The sequence below is a fragment of the Ursus arctos genome, unplaced genomic scaffold (genome assembly GCF_023065955.2).
Source record: "Ursus arctos isolate Adak ecotype North America unplaced genomic scaffold, UrsArc2.0 scaffold_1, whole genome shotgun sequence".
Classification (NCBI taxonomy): Eukaryota; Metazoa; Chordata; class Mammalia; order Carnivora; family Ursidae; genus Ursus; species Ursus arctos.
The window spans coordinates 42,889,222-42,908,830 of NW_026622763.1; the positions used below are offsets into that span (position 1 = coordinate 42,889,222).

Consider the following 19,609-nt stretch of genomic DNA (forward strand, 5'->3'; position numbering starts at 1 on the left):
TGAAGTTAGGTTGTTATTAAGTTAAAATGGACTGTTTTATCTTTGAGATGTTTTCATATGAGCCTTATGGCAACCAAAAAGCAAAAAACTAGAGTAGATTTAACAATGGACAGATTTTCCAGACATGTAGTCAACTACAAAATGGTGAACTTGAACCGTACATTAGACTAAATTGACCTAAGACAGTTCTAGAACACTCTGTCCAACAGCAGCAGAATACACATTCTTCTCAAGTGCATATGGAACATTTTCCAGAATAGGTCATATAATAGGCCGCAAAACAAATCTCAGCAAATTTAAGCAGATAGTGGCATGAAACTAGAAATCAGTAGCATGAAACTAGAAATCAGTAACAAGAGGAGAGCTGAAAAATTTACAAGCATGTGGAAACTAAACCACACATTCCTGAACAATCAATAGACCAAAGAAGAAATCAAAAAGGAAATTTTTAAAAAATCATGAAACAAATGAAAAAGGAAACAACACATCAAAATGCATGGGAGGCTGCAAAAGCAGTTCTTAGAGGGAAGGAGAAAGTGATAAGTGCATATATTGAGAAAATCAAAAGATCTCAAATAAACAACCAACTTTACATCTCAAGATCTAGAAAAACAAGAAAAAGTAAGCCCAAAGTTGGCAATAGGAATGAAATAACAAAGATCAGAGTGGAAATAAATAAAGTAGAGAGCAGAGAAACAATTGAAAGACCAACAAAACTAAAAGCTGTTTTGTTTTCTTTTTTAAGATAAACAAAATTGACTAAGAGCCTGTGCCCCCTCGGAAGGGTGCAGCTGGTGCTTAGCTCCAGCAGAGATTTGTCTTGTAGGTCTGATATTGCCTGACGATTTTTTTATTTTTTTTAAAATAAGCCAGAAATCAATATGTTTATATAAAATACATCGACTTTTCAGTGTGCGCCCAAAATGTTAAAGCCCCGTGCCGCCATTCAAATCATGAAGCCATGTCCCGGCACTAGATTTGGCTCATGGGCTATGAGCTTAGGAAGAAAGGGTGTTTGGAAGCAGTGGGGTCACGAAGAAGACAGAAAACAGACAATGGTAAAGAAGCTTGAAAATTTTATTTATCTACCTTTGATATATTGAAAGCAGAGCACTTTTATGACAAACGTTTCAAGAGGAATGTCTCTTTCCTGTTGTAACACTGTGGCTACTAGTCTGCCCTTATCCTACCATTACAATGCAGATATATTGTGATTGAAATAATTTATATGTACAAATTAAACCACAGAAAAATAATTTCATTGCTAATGTAAGCAGGTTAGGGTATTTCATCCAAAATAAGAAAATGAGAGAATTCTGCATTTTCATATTTTAAAGTTGGTATTTTAGCAATATTTTGACAATGGTTTATTCCATTTACCATCTTTGGCTACACAACATTAAAAGAAAATTTATTTATTGGCATGCAAAGCAATATGGTTTCAGAATACACCTCTTAAATTTACAGAACTTAAAGTTTCAAATATCCCACGTGGCCGGCAGGTGATGTGAAGGTGATCTTGAAGAGTGACATACTTACTTCCTAGGAATTAAAAAAAAACAGCAGTGATTTAGCATAGCTATAAGACTGAGATGATGTAATTAATTTATCCAGGAAATATTTCAGTGATTTACTTTGATAAAACTTGTTTGTCAATCTTTTCATTTTATAAATCCCTTACTCTTTTGAACTCTTCAAACATTTGCATTCAGAGATGACTTATCCTAAAGTTCCCCTATCAAGAAATATAAAGTTTATGAATAATCATAAAAAACGCTTATAACTTATCAAAATAAGTGCTTAAGTTTTGGTGTTTAGATTTTTACTACGATGCTTATTACATTCAGTCTCTAATACCGTGTATGCTGGTATTTTACTTTGTGCTAAAGTGTCAACATATATAGATAGCAATTTTTAATGTGACGTTAATATGCGAATGACTTTGCATCTCCATGTTTTATTCCTATCTGTGTTCTTAATGCCTTGTCCCTTGTTGACACTCAGGAAATGTTTTTGGAATAAATGGGTGAATGGAGAGGACTGTAATGGTCAAAAATGAATATAATAATGTTTTCTTAAATGATTCCTAATTTTGATTATATACCAAGAGACTAAAAAAAGACCCTCTCCCCGACATCGGGAACAACCTGTAGCCTGTGTGATAATATTTATGGAAGTTTTGATGGTTTCAGAATTAACTAAAATACAGTCACCTCTCAGTAATTTTGGTCTGAAGCAGCCAGTTTATAAAGTCCCGGGTGGCAAGATCATCGAGAACTGTGTTCATCTCATCAGAGAAAGAGCCGTCGGCGTGTCTGCGGCGTAATTCTTCGACAATGGCGACTTCCTCTGGGAAGCTGAGAAGAAATTAAATAAGTTAAATAAGTTAATAAAATAAGTTAAATAAGTGCTTGGTTAAATGTTTTAGGTAAGTCCTTACTGATTGCATATCCCTGGTAAGTCTCATGGGGACAACTGAGAAAACAGTTTCTATTTCCACGGGCCTACCAGGAAAAAGCATCACAGAAACTTCCATGTGGGAAAGGGAATGATTTAGGTAGGAAAGAGCAGAGCTGGGATCTGAGACCAAAACTATGTAGCGTCATGCCCTTTTCAATATTCCAGGCTACTTCAAAGATTTTAGTGTATTGGCAGCACAGATGTTATTACTGAGACTTAATTTGTCTATAATTCAGAAAAGTGTACTATGTCTCATAAAACTAGTGATTATTTGAACAGCCTTGCGACATGCAGTATGAAAGGATTAAAACTAGTCTATACAACAGTTTCTTTTTGAGTGGTTTAGTATAGCAGAATTTTGGCATTATGACGTTAAAACACCATAACATATCCTCAAGTGTAAGCGACTATTTTACCATTAGTTTTATCGGTTTGGTCATTCATGTTTTAAAAGTCAGCGACAATACTAGTTTCCTTTTGTCTTAAGATCTCTTTAAGTCTCAGTGAGCTTGTTTTAAATCTCACTAAAAAAAACAGAGTTGAACATGAATTTCCTGCCTCTCATATTTCAAATGTCAATCAAAATGATCAGGAGAAAATGAGATGGTTCAGGAATCTGTTTGGTTGTGGTAAGTTCCAAGAAAGTCCCAAAAGGCTTTAGCTTCATTTTCAACTTTGACAATTTAGTGGTTGTCTATATGACAGCCCTATTAAAAAATGGGCATATTGTTAAATCTATGGGTGTTTCCACCTCTCTGTACTTTGAGTGGCAATTCATTACACATCTTAAGTTTTGTTCCTTTTCGTCTTCATCACGTTTTTACCTGAAACCTGACACACACGTATATGTGATCCCACGTGTAAATATTTACAGTCAGACTTTCAGTTTTCAGCCCTATGTCTTCTTTTTCCTTATCTCTAGTTTTCCAGAGACAGTTCTAGTTTAAGCTTGTTGTCCTGGTACAGTTATCAAAAGCATTCTCTTTGTTATCAAGAGTGTCGTGGGTTGACAAATGAATACCTTAATTATTTTTTTTAAAAGATTTTGTTTATTTATTTGACTGAGATAGAGACAGCCAGCGGGAGAGGGAACACAAGCAGGGGGAGTGGGAGAGGAAGAAGCAGGCTCACAGCGGAGGAGCCTGATGTGGGGCTCGATCCCAGAACGCCGGGATCACGCCCTGAGCCGAAGGCAGACGCTTAACCGCTGTGCCACCCAGGCGCCCCCTAAATACCTTAATTATAACACAACTATACTAGAAGATGATTATTAATTATAAATATTATTAATATTTTCTATCAAAAATAAAACAGACTAGACTTTTATAGACTGTCTCCCACCGATTCGAGTTATTTCCTCACTTTGTGAGACTATACTAATTGCTTCTGTAATCCAGATCCATATATAGATAACTGTAGTCTAAGTTTTCAGCATCATGCAAAAAAAAAATGTTAAATAAGAATGTACAGACTTACTCTCGCCTTCCCCGGCCTTTCACCAGCCAAGCAATGAATTCCTTGGCAGCTTGGCCTTCCAAATAAGAACTTACATCACTGGTAAAGGTCCCTTCAGCATGTCTCTCAAATTCATCATGACGTTTGGCAATGTTATTCCTGAAAGAAATGTGAAAGTTAAGTTGAAGATCTGTCTCTTTAGCAATATGGTTCTCACCTTTAAGCAGTGCAGCTTTGGGTTCGGGATCCTATGTACAAGGGGCTTAGGGAGATTTGGGAGATGACGGTGGCCAGGGGATTATTCTGAAGCTACATTTATTACCTGGATCCAGGGTTGATGGGATAGGGCTAATAACAATTGAGGCAGGCTAAGGCCCCTCCACTCTACCCGGCATCCCATTTCCGCCTCCCCTGCTTGTCTGTGCCATTGATTATTAAAGCTGCGTTTACCTCAGTCTCAATATATGTGGGCTCTGCCCTGTGCTGTGCTACTCTCAAGCAAGGCAGCTGTTTATTAGTCCATATGGGGGTCAGAGTTAATGAAGCGATTCAAGGGAAAGTAAAGGATTATCTCAAAATATCATCAAAGGGACCACATGATAATGGATTAAAGAAATGTGTGATGGACCAGCCATGAGGAAAGCTAAGAAGAAGACTCCATTTCCCCCTCAAGGGTGTGCAGAGCTCTTGTGTAGGGGGGTGACTAGCTTCCCTCAGTTTCCCCTACATATATTGCCCCAGAAGGTTGATCTTAAACACACAACAGAAACCGCCTGAGAAAAAAATTGTTTCCCGTTAGTTAAACACGTTGTGGCATTCCCCTTCTAGAAATGAGGACAGTTGTTTTCATTTTCTCAAATTTGTGATTTCCCACATTTTGCCAATGGTCTCATCTGTAGTCCTTGGCAGGGACTTCTCCCAGTGTCTGCTCTGGCCGTGACCGCCATCTTTCCTGCAGCTGTAACTTCCACTTTAAGAACTTTAGGTCAACTACTCTGTTGCTCCTGTTTCTCCTGCTGGCTCTGTTCACTCTCTTGCTCTCACTTCCTCTCTCCCTTCTCTATTCTATCCAGACAAATCTATGCCCTTTTCCTGATTTTTAGATTCCTTCAGCTACTTTGTATGCATAACTCCCTTCCCCTTGTGGGCCACCCTCCAAAGAAATTGTGAAATTCCACCATCTCTGTGAAACCCTTGCGGATGATTTCCTCCAGTAGCCTAGATGTAGCAAAAAACCCAACACTGTCAAAGAAAATCCAGCATTAAAATGTATGCCTTATGATAGGCTTGTGTTCTTATTTGCCTTCTTCTCTCTCTATGCTGTGCAGCTAGGCTGTAATTTTAAATGTGTATCTTGGATTGTATTCTACAAGAAAAAGACTGCATCTGTTTCCATCCCTTACCATGATTAACTTGGCTAGAGGATACTTTGAATGTGATCAGAGTCATGAGTTTGAACCCTACAAGGGAATGTTGAATTTGCTCTATCCTTTGGTCAGAAATTACATGCCTAACCTTGTGGCTCCACAGAAGTCGACTTCTGATTTTAAAGGGAAATGGACCAAGACACAGTTGGGAATATCATTTAAAGTCCATGTCCCATTGGAGGATAGGTAAGGGGATTGGAGGTGTGGAGGGGGAGGGGACATTCCGAGGAATAATACAAAGGACAGCATCATCAACCTTGAAAATGATCAAAATTGGAAGAGTTTATGGGCACGATTTGAGGAACACGATAAAAAAAAGCCAGGAGAAATTGTAGACCTATTTCTGTAACACATTTGTGTGCAACTTTTGGACCAGGTTCAGACCCTTACTTGTTCCTCTTGGTGCTCATCAACCACTGCACAAAATCCTGGGCACGCCTGGAGTCCAGATACTTGCTGTAGTCACTGGTGAATGTGCCCTGAGAATGGCGCTTGTCTTCGTTCATCTGATCCGGATCATTGAGCGGGTCTGTCTGAGGAGCTGGGAATGATCTGTGAAGAACAGTAATTGGTGCAAGTAAATCTCTCCCCAAGAGTAGAGTCACTTGAACAGCATCGTCTCCATAAAACGCTGCACTTCTGAAGCTGGAAGGCAGGTGCCTTGAGTATTTCAGTGGGTAGTTCAGAGACACCTTTAGCTTGCCATGGGAATTCCACAGTTTTATTGGAATTGAATACACTCTGATTCTGAATTCTAGTAGTAGATTTCTCAACTGGCTTCTTTTTTCTGAAATGGGATTAAAGGAGTCTTTTTTTCCCTTTAATGCATCTACTCATGATTATGCTCATAATGATGGAAGAGATCAATGGCTTCACTATTTTAAAAGAATAAAAAATTCCCGCCTGTTTGTCGGGCAGCAGCAGACTTTTGTTCCTAATTGTGTTTTTGCATATATTAATATAAAAAGCTAGCTCACTTACCTGGTTATATGGCAGCTAATGGTGGAAGAAAGACAATTAAACACTCAAAAAAAGACAAGAAAAAGTGGACTTGGTAATCTGAAACTGTATAGTGGATAATATGCATGCCAATAATCAACAGTTGGTTGGCATGGTAAATATGGGGAAATAGTCAATGTGATTAATACTCAGAAATAGAAATGAGATACTATTTTTACCTGTCAAATTAGCAGGGATTAAACACAGGGAAGGATAGTGTGAGAGAAGTATTTCTATACTGCTGATGGGAGTGTGTTATGTGTGTGACTTTTCTGGAAAGCAAGTTGGCAAGATAATATAAAAAATTTAGACTCATTCAAACCCTTTGACATAGTAATTCTACTACTAGAAATCTATCCTCAGAAAATAGTAAGAAACATAGGGGAAAATGTTATTTGCAACATTCTTTGTGGGAAAATTGGAAGAATTATTAAGTGTTCAATAAAGGAGGAATAGCTAAATAAATACTATACATTTATGAGATGAAATAGTATGCAGTCATTAAAGGTCATACATTTAATAGATATTTTTAATGATATAAGAAAAAAACAAATAATAAAAGAGAAAAAACAGTATCTGGGATATATTTATATACAGTGAACATAAAATACAGGAAAGTAATACACCAAATTTTAGAATTATGAATAGTTTTCTCTGAATAGTGAAGCTTGAGTACTGGAAAAAATTTTGCATGTTTTTAAAATATTTTCTATCATGAACGCATATGACTTTCCCAATTAGCAACTAACCGCTATTTTTTAAAAGGAGTAAAAGAGACACAAGGTTGGTATGAACAATTAAAATAATCTACTCTACAGTGTGGAATGAATGGATAGATGGGATCAGCTGAAGATTTCAAAGAGATAATTTCCCGTGTAACGAATTTGCAACATTGCCCTCCCCTTTGGTTATGAGATAGCACATACTCTGATCTATGCCGCAGAAAAGCCTTTATCACAGTGATACCTTGACCATTTGGAAAACGAACTAAGTATTTTACTGAGACCTACTCCCTGATCATAGTTTTTACAGGCTCTATTCTAACCATAATGGTATGTTAGTTCAAGTCTAGGGATTTAATACCTGGATTTCTCCTCTGTGTCTTGAAGGGAACGTTGCCAGCTGCCTTGTACCAACATTACAAACAATCCAGCCACAAAGTAAATGCTTTTCATTTTTGCTGCCTGTGGGAACAGTCAGGGGCAGGGGTTAGAGGGTAGGAGGAGACCAGCAACCATATTTAAACCTGTCAGATTAAATTAGTTCGTTTTTGACTAAGTAAATATTACAAATAGAAAGAATAAGCTAGTCATCAATTTTACTCCGACAGTATTTCCAGCTTAATTTCAAATAGTGGATTATATTTTTCCCCAGATTTTGTTTGGTAATAAAAAGGATACAAAAGATATGTTCCACCCAATTAAAAAAAGAAGATATGTACCACCAACTAAGCTTTTTCATTAGTGCAGGACACTTGTGTTAATGATTAGAAGACTCATTTCCAGACTTGAAATTAAAAATGGCCATGATAAACATTTAAAATATCTACTGTGGATGATACGCTACATATGGTTAGCCTGAATGGCACCTTATCCATAATGCCACCCCCCTTCACTATCAGTCTGGCTTTCAATTAATAGTCCTCCACTTCCAAGCATTTACATTATACTGCATTTCAACCATCTTAAAGCAGCCTCAGGCTACAACTTGGCATACCAGCTGTCGGTTCAGATGTATTATTCATTTATATTTTAAATAGTGTAACTTGGTCTAGACTTTGTAATTATAAAGCGACCAACAGATTTGAGGTATTTTAGGGTGCTTTGACCTGTTCTAAATTAAAGGGAAAAATCATTTTAAAGACAAGCAATTTGCAACAAGAACTAATGCTTCTGGCAACTTGAACAATCACAACTAAGAAACTAAGAGATCAGTGTCATAAAGAAAATTAATGCTTGCTTCTGAAGTCTTGGAAGTCCCCAGGTTGTTTTATAATTGGACTTAGTCCAGGACATGTCATTCACTGCTACTGACACCCTAGGCCTGGTTGTACGATACACCTGGTTGCTTGTCTCCGTAGCTCAAGCAGATGCCCCGTGAAGCCATTGGATGCCAAGGCCATGATGATGCGGCGTGGATGGGGTGGGGATCAGTATGAATGGGGGCGGCGGCAGGTGCCCACGGGGCAAACTCCTCTAGTCACTGCGTGGAAACTTTGAGTCCGGTGTTTGTCATGAACTTCTCTCTGCTACTTTCAAAGACCGACCGTGTTTACTTTGAGAAGTGGGGATTTCAATCCAAGTTTGATTATGCTTACCCATAAATAATTTGAATGAGTATTTTTAGCACATGGCATTTGGTTTGAAATAAGGATTTTACAAATATTATCATTTTAAACTATCAATCTTTTCTTTAACATCCTCGCCATATTTACTATCTGTCTTTGGCACTAAAACACGGAGACCGTAGTTCCTGCAGTGGTATTTTTTTTTTCTTTCTTTGAAATATTGTCTTTGTGGAGTAAGTGGTCAATTAGACAAAGCAACACAGTAGGAATCACACATGCACCCTTCTTCATTCATCAGTATTAAGTTACTAATTAGGCATTTCGCTCCGCTTCAGCTTACCTAGTCGGCAAACTTGGGAAACTTTGTCACATATGCAGGTAGTGTCTTCTGATTATAATTCTCAACTGTAAATTCAGTCTTTGGGGAATTTTAAAAAAATTACAGCAAGCATTTCTTTTTAGGGTTAACTTACTGTTAAAAAGTCAATTTAGTCCTAAATAATTCCTTTTTTGCAAAGTTCCAAAAGATTTGACAGTATTTTCTAGTATGTTCTACGGAGGCAGATTTAGGACAGGTGGGATTCTGCCATGGTGGAAACTAACTGAAAGAGAAGCAACCGTACGGAAGTGAGTATCTGAAGTCCTCTATAGGCAATAAAATGAGTTCTACTGAAAAGAACTGATCTTTAAAAATTTCATTCATTCATTTAGTGGAAGCCTACAGAGTTGTGAAAATTTTAAGAGTAATATTAAGTGTTTGAATACCACTACTGAGAAAGCAAATATTTATGTTATTTTGGGTCAGGTTCCTACTCAATAAGAGAAGAATTTTAATCACCCCCCTTTTGGTAGTCTAAGGAAAGAACCTGCATTTTTTTAAGAACCACACATTTCTACTCAAATTTAAGGGAAAATATCATAACAATAGTATTCTTTGTATAGGAAGTCTTTTACGAAGATACACCTTAGACCTCGGCAAGGTGTCATTATACTATATCCCCAAATATATTGGTGTTGTAGGCCAAATAAGTACTCTTCAAACGGGTTGGCTCATTTCTTCTTATAGGTCCTTCATATGTGGGGCAAAAACACACCACTTAATCATTTTCAGCTTTTGAGGATCTTTGCAAAATTGTTCTTTGTCCTTAAGAACTTAAATAGGTACTTTAGAACATCTGTTTTTTTCCTAAAGATATTTACTAAAATTTCATTTCAGAATGTGAACATTTTAGATATATTATTTATTATTGTTGGTTTTTAATACATAGTAAGGGATTATTAATCCGTGGTTTTACGCAGTTCCATCCAAAGGCTTCCCAATCCTTGAGTCTATTTTTCTCGCACCAGATATGCTATGTCTCATTTATGAAGAGCTGATTTCATGGCTTTGATTTTGTTGATAGACTTATCAGAAATTTGAATATTTGAAAGATGATGTTGGTTCTGCTCTTTTAGAAAGCCGTAAGTTTTCATTGGTAAGGAGCAATTGCTGTTATAGCTTCTCTAATGGCCACATTTCTGCTGAATTTAAAAGGCGCCTTCTGTTCAAAGTAGTATACACATTTATCAAACCCAAGGAAAATATTTATTTTTCAAAATGTTACCACTTATTTTAAAAAAGCAGTTCTCCTAACAGTTAAATCTTATAACAAGTGCATTGATTCGAATCTTTATTTTTCTTTCTATTTTATATCTTTGCATTGGATTATTTATCCAAGTCACTTTTCAGCTTCACGACGTTAAAATAAATATATGTAAATATATCTTATATCACTTTTTCATCTCCATTCTGCCCCTTGAATTATTAGCAATAAGGTATAAGATGAAATAACAGCTCTTAATTCATAATACTTTGCCCCCCTAAAAATACCTAACTGTACCCCAAACAGGATTGACAGTCTTGCAATCACTCCCTCTTAATCTTACCTTCTGACACCGTGACTGGAGCAGAGCAGGTGGGGAGAGAGCGAGCCCTCTTTGCGGACCTTTGGCTGTGCTGTGTCCTAAGCTCTGTACTTCTGCAGCAGAACGCATTGCATTTATATACTCTCCGCGTCGTTCAGACTCACAGATATTACGCTGACAATATAAATTTCTCATCTGTAAATAATGAGTTTTTGTTACAAACGATTTCACTCGCCCACTCACTTTGCTCATCTGCATTCTATGCTTACGTTGGGTGGGACCTCTGAGACCAGGAAACTGTATTTACTCTCCTGCTTTTTTTTCTTGTTGTTGGGAATGGAAAGGGCAGTTTGGAAATTCACCCTTCACTCTCATTCAGGCATGAAAATCACTTAAGTACTCTAAAGTGAATTCTGATGCCGAAGGAAAAAAAAAAAACCCTTGAAACTGCATAGTTTATGGCTAACCCCACTTTGAGCAGGGCCTCATTTGGGGGTCTTACAAGTCCTTCCTTTTGCTGTCTAGTTATGATGCATTTATCTGAATGCAATAATCAGTTCATTCTATTACCTACCCAAATAATAAATCATTCACTCAACACATACTTAATAAGAATCTTCTCATCCCCACCCTATGGAATTAATTTGTATTATTTTGGAGGAGAATTTAAAAAAATTTATCAATTAAGACCTAATGTGTCCTGTTGTAGTAAATTGGATTCAGGCAGAAAAGATAAAGCAAAATAAGGATTAAACATCCAAGATAGGTGATGATAGTAGGACGGGGACTAGTATTTCTTTTTTCTTCTCATGGATATATGAAGACTAACTCTGTTGATAAGAGACCTGGACACCAATTCACGAAAGAAAGAATGTGGGGAAAACTCTTGACATGAGATGCATACTGTCACGTTTCCTGGGTTTTGTGATCCACCACTTAGGACTTTAATGGTCTATAGGACTTCGCAGATATGAGTCTGGTCATTTTAGAGAAAGAGAAGAATGCGAAATGACCTGGACAGGCAGCATAAGAACAGTTGTCAGTGTAATTAGATTTTTGGTCTGGCTGCTATCAACACACTGTGTGACTATGGTCAAGTCACACACTCTCCTTGTGCCCCAGCTTTCTCACCTGCAAAATGAGAGGGTTGGTTAAATGACTCTTGTAAGATAAAACTGTGACTCCATATGACAAAATCATTGCGATATCTCCTGGCTAGATTCTAGTATTTGACTACCATCAACCGCATGAGAAAGCTGATGACTTGTACGGAAGTAAATCATGGAAGCAACCAGAGAACTTAAACTCTTCAATTGTGAATTGGACCCAGTGTTGAATGTAGAGCCAGTTAAAGGCCATAGAGATCAGTTCTATGTGAAATTGGGAGACCTCAGGAGGAGCGTTTGTGCTGGTGGTTACGATGGTGTAAAGCCACGCCGTTCAAAGTGTGGTCCAAAAACCAGCACGACCTGGGAGCTTGCTAGGAATGCAGACTCTTAGGCCCAAGCCCAGACTTAATAAGAATCTGTATTTTACCAAGATTCCCAAGGAATTCATGTGCATATTAAAATCTGAGAAGTATGGCTGCAGAAAATACCTACCTCGTTTTCTTCATCTTCTCCCCAGTGCTTGCTGCTGTTTTCACCTGAGGACCGTGCCTTAGCACTGCCAGCAGAGGGGGCGAAAGAGCAGAGAAAGGTGGCCTCCTCAGGACAGTATGGATGAACACTTCGGGATACAGTAATGGCTTCAAAGTGTGGATTAGTTTACTATCAAATTGTTCTTCCCTCTTACCTCAATCCTCATGAGTATACTGGCTATATTTGTATTAATCGTTTGACATTCAGTTCTATTTTTTCTCTTTGCCTATTTGATAGATGTCTCTTCACCCCTCTGTGTCTGTCTTTTCAGATGTTATCTGTTTATGGAGCAGTCCTAAGAAGGGGGCTCTGTGGGGATGTATATAAAGCCCTTAACACAGCACCTGGCTTTGCTCTCCGCCATATCTTACTACAAAACTTGTTTCCCTCCACTGCACTTGCTTTCTATTTTATCAGAAGGAACTGTCCCAAGTTCTTTGAGGAAATTTCCTCTAGCTTCATGTCCAGCCCACCAACACTGATTCTTGGCAGTCCCCAACACCACTAATAAGAACATTCCGAAAACGCAGAAGCATTCCAAGCCTCGTTGTACAGAGCTCTGTTCTCTTACTTAGCAGAGCAGAGCAGGCTCCTGAATGGACATCGTATAATCAGACATTAAGACAGACATCAGTGCAATTGTGGATTTGTGGATCTTCTTCCAACGACTGTCCCAACACCAGCCTCCACTTGGCCTTCAATTCCCATCACTGCAGTTATTTGGTCATTCAGATGTGAGGCAGAGAAAGTGGGGGTCCTTATATTTAAATGACTAGTGTTAAATAGTTTGTCTGGAAGCAGGGGAATTCTGGGATATGCCATCTAGAGTTCTCCCATCAGACTATTGGAGGTACCTGGTGGCTGCCAGGGGGCATTGCCCCATAATACTATGATATACCTTCCTGAAAGATCAATTTGACTTGATAGAAGTAATATAAAATGTAATTATATGGAGTAGTACAAAAATATGCATCAAGTTTTAAGGTAAAATAAGGTATTTATTCAAAGATTTCTTTCTTTCTTTATGATGCTTAGGACCAGGGATAACTTTTATGGCTTAAAAGCTATACTGTTGCGTGAGGCCACATGTTTAGAAGGGCCCTGTGCTTGGCTTAATACTCTACTCTGATCATCTTGAAATTCTTAATAACTTTTGAACAAGGACTCTGCATTTTTATTTTGCCCTTGGCCCCACAAATAATGGAGTGGGTTCTTCTTAGGACCTCACCTGATGAAATCATGGAGTGTAGGATTTTTGCATGTTTATTTTCCTCAGCTCTTCAGAATAGTTGGATTGAAATGTTTGAGAATGGCAAAGATCACTACACTCTGGCAGCAAGACTATGGACAAGGGGATCTCTCTTGCATTGCTCAGGGGAGCACAAAATGTTACAGCATGTTTGGGGGCACAATTTACTAATATTACAAAATTACAAATACCTATAACCCTTGGCCTCATAAGGCTAAAGCACCATTCTGAACATCTGTCCCAATTTTATTACTACATATATATGTAATGATGTAGATACAAGGATCTCCGCTGCAGCATTGTGTAGAATAGTAACAAGTCAGAGCCAATCCAAGGAGCCATCAATAGAGCTGGGTTTAGAAAAAACAATGAAGAAGCTATTTATTCACCAATACAGAAAGACTCTAAGATATGTAGATAGGTGAAAATAGGGAGGTGCATTATGGATATCTAGTAGGCCACTTTTGTGTTAGGAGAGGGAATGGGACAAAACATGTTTATTTAATCATCACTGCATTTAAAAATAATTGGAAGAATGCACAAGAAATTAATGGAAGCACTTACATGCAGGAGGCAGTATGGAACAGTGAGGTAGACAGAAACAAGGTGCCAAGAACACTTCTCAATATATACTTGTTGTACTTTGGGGTTTTTTGTCCATTTGACTTAATTATCTATTCAAAATGACAAAGAAATGCAATATAAAAAGAAGTGACAGCACAACCACTTTGGGAAGAGGTTAAACTTTAAAGCTAAATGAACAACTACCTTCTGACCTAGTAATTTCACCCAAGAGAAATGAAAACATTTATCTACAAAAAGACTCATACAAAAATATTCACAGCAGCTTTCTAGCTGTGGCTAGAACTGGAAACAACTCAACCTTCTGTCAGAAAATAAAATAATAGACAAATTGTGGCATGGAATTTATATAATGGAATACTACTAAACAACAATAACAAAAAAAGAATGAAAAACTGGTACTGGCAGCAATGTGGATGGATTTCACAGATACTACGCTGAGTGAAAGAAGCTGGACACACAAAAACACTGCATACTGTACCAACTCGTTTTTAGAAGTTCAAGAACAGGCAAACTAAGGTTTAAAAAATCAGATTTATATAAATTTGACTTACATAAATTTTAACTAAAAGAAAAAAGTTATATAATTTAAAAAGAAGGGGCACCTGGGTGGTGCATTAGGTTAGACGTTCAACTCTTGGTTTCAGTTCAGGTCATGATCTTGGAGTCCTGGGATCAAACCCTGCGTTGGGCTCCACACTCGATGTGGAGTCTGCCTGATTCTCTCTCTCCCTCTCCCTCTGCCCCTCCTGCTTGTGCTGTCTCTCTAAAATAAAGAAATGAGATCTTTAAAAAAAAAAAAAGAAAATAAAAAGAGCTGTTGGTGGAAGTATAAATCATATTAGCGTGGCTGAATATTAATAATTGTTGAGTTAGCTGATTAGTAAACAGGGTTTAATATGTGATTCTGCTTATACTATATAAGTATGGAATTTTCAAAAAAAAAGTTAAATGAAAACTGCAATAAAATAAGTGTGGGGTGGGGCATTAGCACCTATTAATCAGTTACTTTGAAAGCTAACGAATTTGACCCTTTACCCTGTAGGACAATATCATGTGAAATAATACCCACATTATAATGGTCCCAGAAAAGGAAGAAGAGAGAAAGGATAGAAAAATTATTTGAAAAAATAATAGCTGGAAACTTCCCTAAACTAGGGAAGGAAACAGACATCCAGCTCCAGAAAGCACAGAGAGTTCTAAGCAAGATGAACCCAAAGAGATCCATACCAAGACATGTTATAATCAAACTGTCAAAAGTTAAAGAGAAAGAGAGAATATTAAAAGCAGTAAGAAAAAAAAAAAAACAACTTGCTATATACAGGGGAACCCCTGTAAGACAATCAGCTGATATTTCAGCAAAAATTTTGTAGGCCAGTGGGAGTGGCTAAAAGGAAATGTTCCATGTACACTAAAGAAGAATATATATTCTGCTGCTTTTGGATAGAATGTTCTGTATATACCTATTAAGTCCATTTGGTCTAATTGCTTTTCTCTCTGGATGGTCTATCCATTGATATAAGTGGGGTATTAAAGTCCTCTGCTATTATTGCATTGCTGTCCATTTCACCTGTTAGGTCTGTTAATATTTGCTTTATAGATTTAGGTCCTCCTATATTGGGTTAATAAATATTTACAAATGTTATATCCTCTTGTTGGATTGACCTCTTTATCATTATGCAATGCCCTTCTTTGTCTTTTATCATAGTCTTTATTTAAAAACCTATTTTGTCTGATACAAATCTAGCCACACCAGCTTTCTTTTTGCTTCCTTTTGCATGAAATATCTTTTTTCATCCCTTCACTTTCAGTCTGTGTGTGTTGTTAGATCTGAAGTGAGTCTTTTGTAGGTAACACATAGATGGGTCTTTGTTTTTTTTTCCCTCAGCCACTCTACCTTTTCATTGGAAAATTTGGTCCATTTACATTTAAAGTAATTATTGACAGGAATGTATTTATTGTCATTTTGTTGATTGTTTTCTGGCTGTTTTGTAGTTCCTCTTTGTTCCTTTTTTCTTGTCTTGTTTTCTTTCCCGGTGGTTTGGTGATTTTCTTTAGTGTTATGTTTGGATTCCTTTCTCATTGTCATTTGTGTATCTACTATAGATTTTTGCTTTGTATGTATGTATAGATTTTTATTTTGTTTCTTAACTAATTATTATACTTACAATTTTACTATTCTCTGTCTTTTAACCTTCATATGAAAGTTGAAGTTGAAGTGGACTTATATTTAAACTGCCCTCTTAAAACTATTTTTGCTGTATTCCACAGATTTTGAACTGTTGTATTTCCATTTTTATTTGTCTCCAGGTATTTTTAAATTTATCCTTTGATTTCTTTGTTGAATCATTGGTTGTTCAGTACCATGTTGTTTAATCTCCACATATTTGTGATTTTTCTAGTTTTCTTTTTGTAACTGATTTTTAGTTTTATACCATTGTGGTCTGAAAAGATGTTTGAGACAATTTCAATATTACTAAGTTTATTGAGACTTGTTTTCTGACCTAATATATTATCTATCCCCCCAAAATAAGAGTTTATCATCACTAAAGTGACCTCACAAGAAATGGTAAAGGGACTTCTTTAAGCTGAAAAGAAAAAGCACAAACTAGTAACTACATATAAAGGTAAATATCTCACTGGCAAAGGCAAATATCTAATAAAGTTAGTGGATTAACCACTTCAACAAAACAAGAAAAATCCCAAATAAACAATCTAGCTCTACACCTCAAAGAACTAAGAAAAAAAAAAAGAAAAAACAAAGCACAAAGTTAGCAGAAGGAAGGAAATAATAAAGATCAGAGGAGAAATAAATGAAATAGAAACTAAAAAGACAATAGAAAAGATCAACAAACCTAAGAGCTGGTCTTTGAAAAAATAAAAAGAATTAGCAAACCTTTAAATAGACTCACCAGGAGAAAAAAGAGGGCTCAAAAAATAAAATCAGAAAAAAAAAGAGAAGATGTATGATACTAAAACAAAAGCGAAGGCACAAATAAATGGAAAGATCGTCTATGTTCAAGGACTGATAGAATTAACATTATTAAAATGTTCATAGTATCCAAAGCAATCTACATGTTCAATGAAATCCCTATCAAAATTCCTATGGCATTCCTATGGCATTTTTCACAGACCTAGAACAAATAATGTAAAAATTTGTACGGCGCTGCAAATGATATAGCCAAAGAAATCTTGAGAAAGAACAAAGCTGGTTATATCATGCTCCCTAATTTCAAACTATACTACAAGACTATAGTAATCAAACAGTATGGTATTGGCATAACAACAGACACATAGATCAATGAAACAGAATAGAGTCCAGAAATAAAATCACGCACATACGGTCAATTAATCTATAACGAAGGAGGCAAAAATATACAAATAATGAAAAGACAGTCTCTTCAAGAAATGGTGTTGGAAAACTGAACAGCCACATGCAAAAAATAAAAATGGACCACTATCTTACACCATATACAAAAATTAACTCAAAATGAATTAAAGACTTGAATATAAGACCTGAAACCATGAAAATCCTAGAAGAAAACACAAGTGGTAAGCCCCAATATCTTGGCAATGTTTTTTTGGATCCAACTCCAGAGGCAAGAGCAACAAAACCAAAAATGAACAAATAGGACTTCATGGGACTACATCAAACTGAAAAGCCTCTGCACACTGGAGGAAACCATCAACAAAACAAAAAGACAACTACTAAATGGGAGAAGATATTTGTAAATCATATATCTGATGGGGGTTAATATTCAAAATAGACAAACAACTCACACACCTCAACAATGAAAGAACAGCTCGATTTAAAAACTGGGCAAAGGATCCGAATAGACGTTTTTCCAAAGACATACAGATGGCCAATAGGTACATGCAAACATGTTTAACATCACTAATTATCAAGGAAATGCAAATCAAAACTACAATGAGATATCACCTCACATCTATCAAACTGGCTATTATCAAAAAGACAAGAAACAACAAGTGTTGGAGAGGATGTGGAGAAAAGGGAACCCTTGTGCACTGCTGCTGGGAATGTAAATTAGTGCAGCCACTAGGGAAAGCAGTGTGGAGATTCCTCACGAAATTAAAGATAGAACTACCATATGATACAGCTATTCCACGTCTGAGTATTTATCCAAAGAATATGAAAACACTAATTTGAAAACATGTATGTACCCCATGCTGATTATTTTTTTTAAGATTTTTTTATTTATTTATGTGACAGAGAGACAGCCAGCGAGAGAGGGAACATAGCAGGGGGAGTGGGAGAGGAAGAAGCAGGCTCCCAGAGGAGGAGCCCAATGCGGGACTCGATCCCGGAATGCCGGGATCACGCCCTGAGCCGAAGGCAGCCACCTAACTACTGCGCTACCCAGGCGCCCCCGCTATGCTGATTATTAGTTACAATAGCCAAGGTATGGAAACAACTTAAGAGTCCATTGATAAATGAATGGATTCCACACACAATAGAATAAAGACATAAAGACACACAGACACACAGACACAGACACAGACACACACACACACACACACACACACACACACACACACAAAGGAATACTGCTCAGCTATAAAAAAAGAAGAAAAGCTTGTCATATGTGACAACATGGATGGACTTTCAGGGTATTATGTTAAGTGAAACAAGTCCGATGGAGAGAGCAAATACCATATGATTTCACTTATATGTGAAATCTGAAAAACAAAACAAATGAACAAAGAAAATAAAAACAAACACAGATACAGAGATTATATTGGTGATTTTCAGAGGGGGAGGGGATTGGGGGCAGGTGGAGGAGTGAAGGGGCTCAGTTGTAAGGTAGTGGATGGTAACTAGACTTGTGATCACTCTGTAGTGTGTACAAATATTGAATTACACTGTTGTACGCTTGAAACTTACATAACGTTCTATACCGATTTAATCGTAAGGAAAAAAAAAAGAGTTTGACCCTTTTGTTACTAAGTAGGAGCTAGGTAAAATAAATGTAGTTTGGAGATACGGTAGCAACAAAACCTAGAGGTGACATGGTAGCCAGGACAGGACCTGGATAACAGAGAAACAACTGCAGGCAAGGCAGGGCGAGGGAGCCACCGTTCCCAGGTAAGGGAGTGACTATTACAGCTCCCTCCTCCTCTCTCCTCTCCCAGGCCTGTCCTGAGAGTGCGCCTCTGCCTCGTTATATAAGCCTCAGGAGTGAGGCTAAAATTGCCTTGAGTTTGAGGTTCATTTTTGCTTCTCAGAGGTAATCCTCTCAATACACCATGTTCTTCCTAGGTTAGTACTCTTTTCCACAACAACGGTCCTCTGAAAACAGGTGTGAACCTACATAAATAAATAAGTAAATAAAGTATAATACATGAGAGAAAAGTTCACATTGAGGTGTACTTTTTTTGTTTTGTTTTGTTTTTTTATTTTTTGGGTTTTTTTTTTTAGCTTTGAAGAAAAAAGTATAGTCATTTGACCATAGCTTTTGACAATGTAAAAATTGAGCACACGGAATGGCATAATCAAACGTCTTTACCTGTTTATGAGTGACTTGATGGCCTCGGACATCCAGGGGCCGTGAAGGAAGAACTTGCAGGGGGTGTTCTGAGTTTGCCA

The 19,609-nt window shown here is 37.1% G+C and overlaps 1 protein-coding gene across 2 annotated transcripts; it reads right to left on the reverse strand.

The window, feature by feature from the left end:
• Window positions 1-1,069: 1,069 nt before the first annotated feature.
• On the reverse strand, window positions 1,070-10,631 carry GCG (glucagon). 2 transcript variants are annotated; one of them, XM_057316571.1, is made up of 6 exons: window positions 10,555-10,631; window positions 7,425-7,525; window positions 5,733-5,894; window positions 3,937-4,074; window positions 2,214-2,357; window positions 1,070-1,542 (listed from the first exon to the last, which is right to left on the reverse strand). In XM_057316571.1, exons 2-6 carry the CDS (start codon window positions 7,514-7,516, stop codon window positions 1,536-1,538), a joined length of 543 nt encoding a protein of 180 aa, XP_057172554.1. In that variant the 5' UTR covers window positions 7,517-7,525; window positions 10,555-10,631; the 3' UTR covers window positions 1,070-1,535. The 2 variants fall into 2 exon arrangements, with proteins under 2 accessions (XP_057172554.1, XP_026346462.1); XM_026490677.4 differs by lacking the exon at window positions 1,070-1,542 and having other exon boundaries at window positions 2,210-2,357.
• Between the last annotated feature and the right edge of the window lie 8,978 nt (window positions 10,632-19,609).

Coding starts and splice junctions, on each gene's coding strand:
- GCG (XM_057316571.1), bottom strand. CDS start 7,516: ATGAAAAGCATTTACTTTGTGGCTGGATTGTTTGTAATGTTGGTACAA. Junction 5,895..7,424: donor GACACAGAGGAGAAATCCAG/GTATTAAATCCC, acceptor TGTTCTTCACAG/ATCATTCCCAGCTCCTCAGA. Junction 2,358..3,936: donor AAAGGCCGGGGAAGGCGAGA/GTAAGTCTGTAC, acceptor ATTTCTTCTCAG/CTTCCCAGAGGAAGTCGCCA.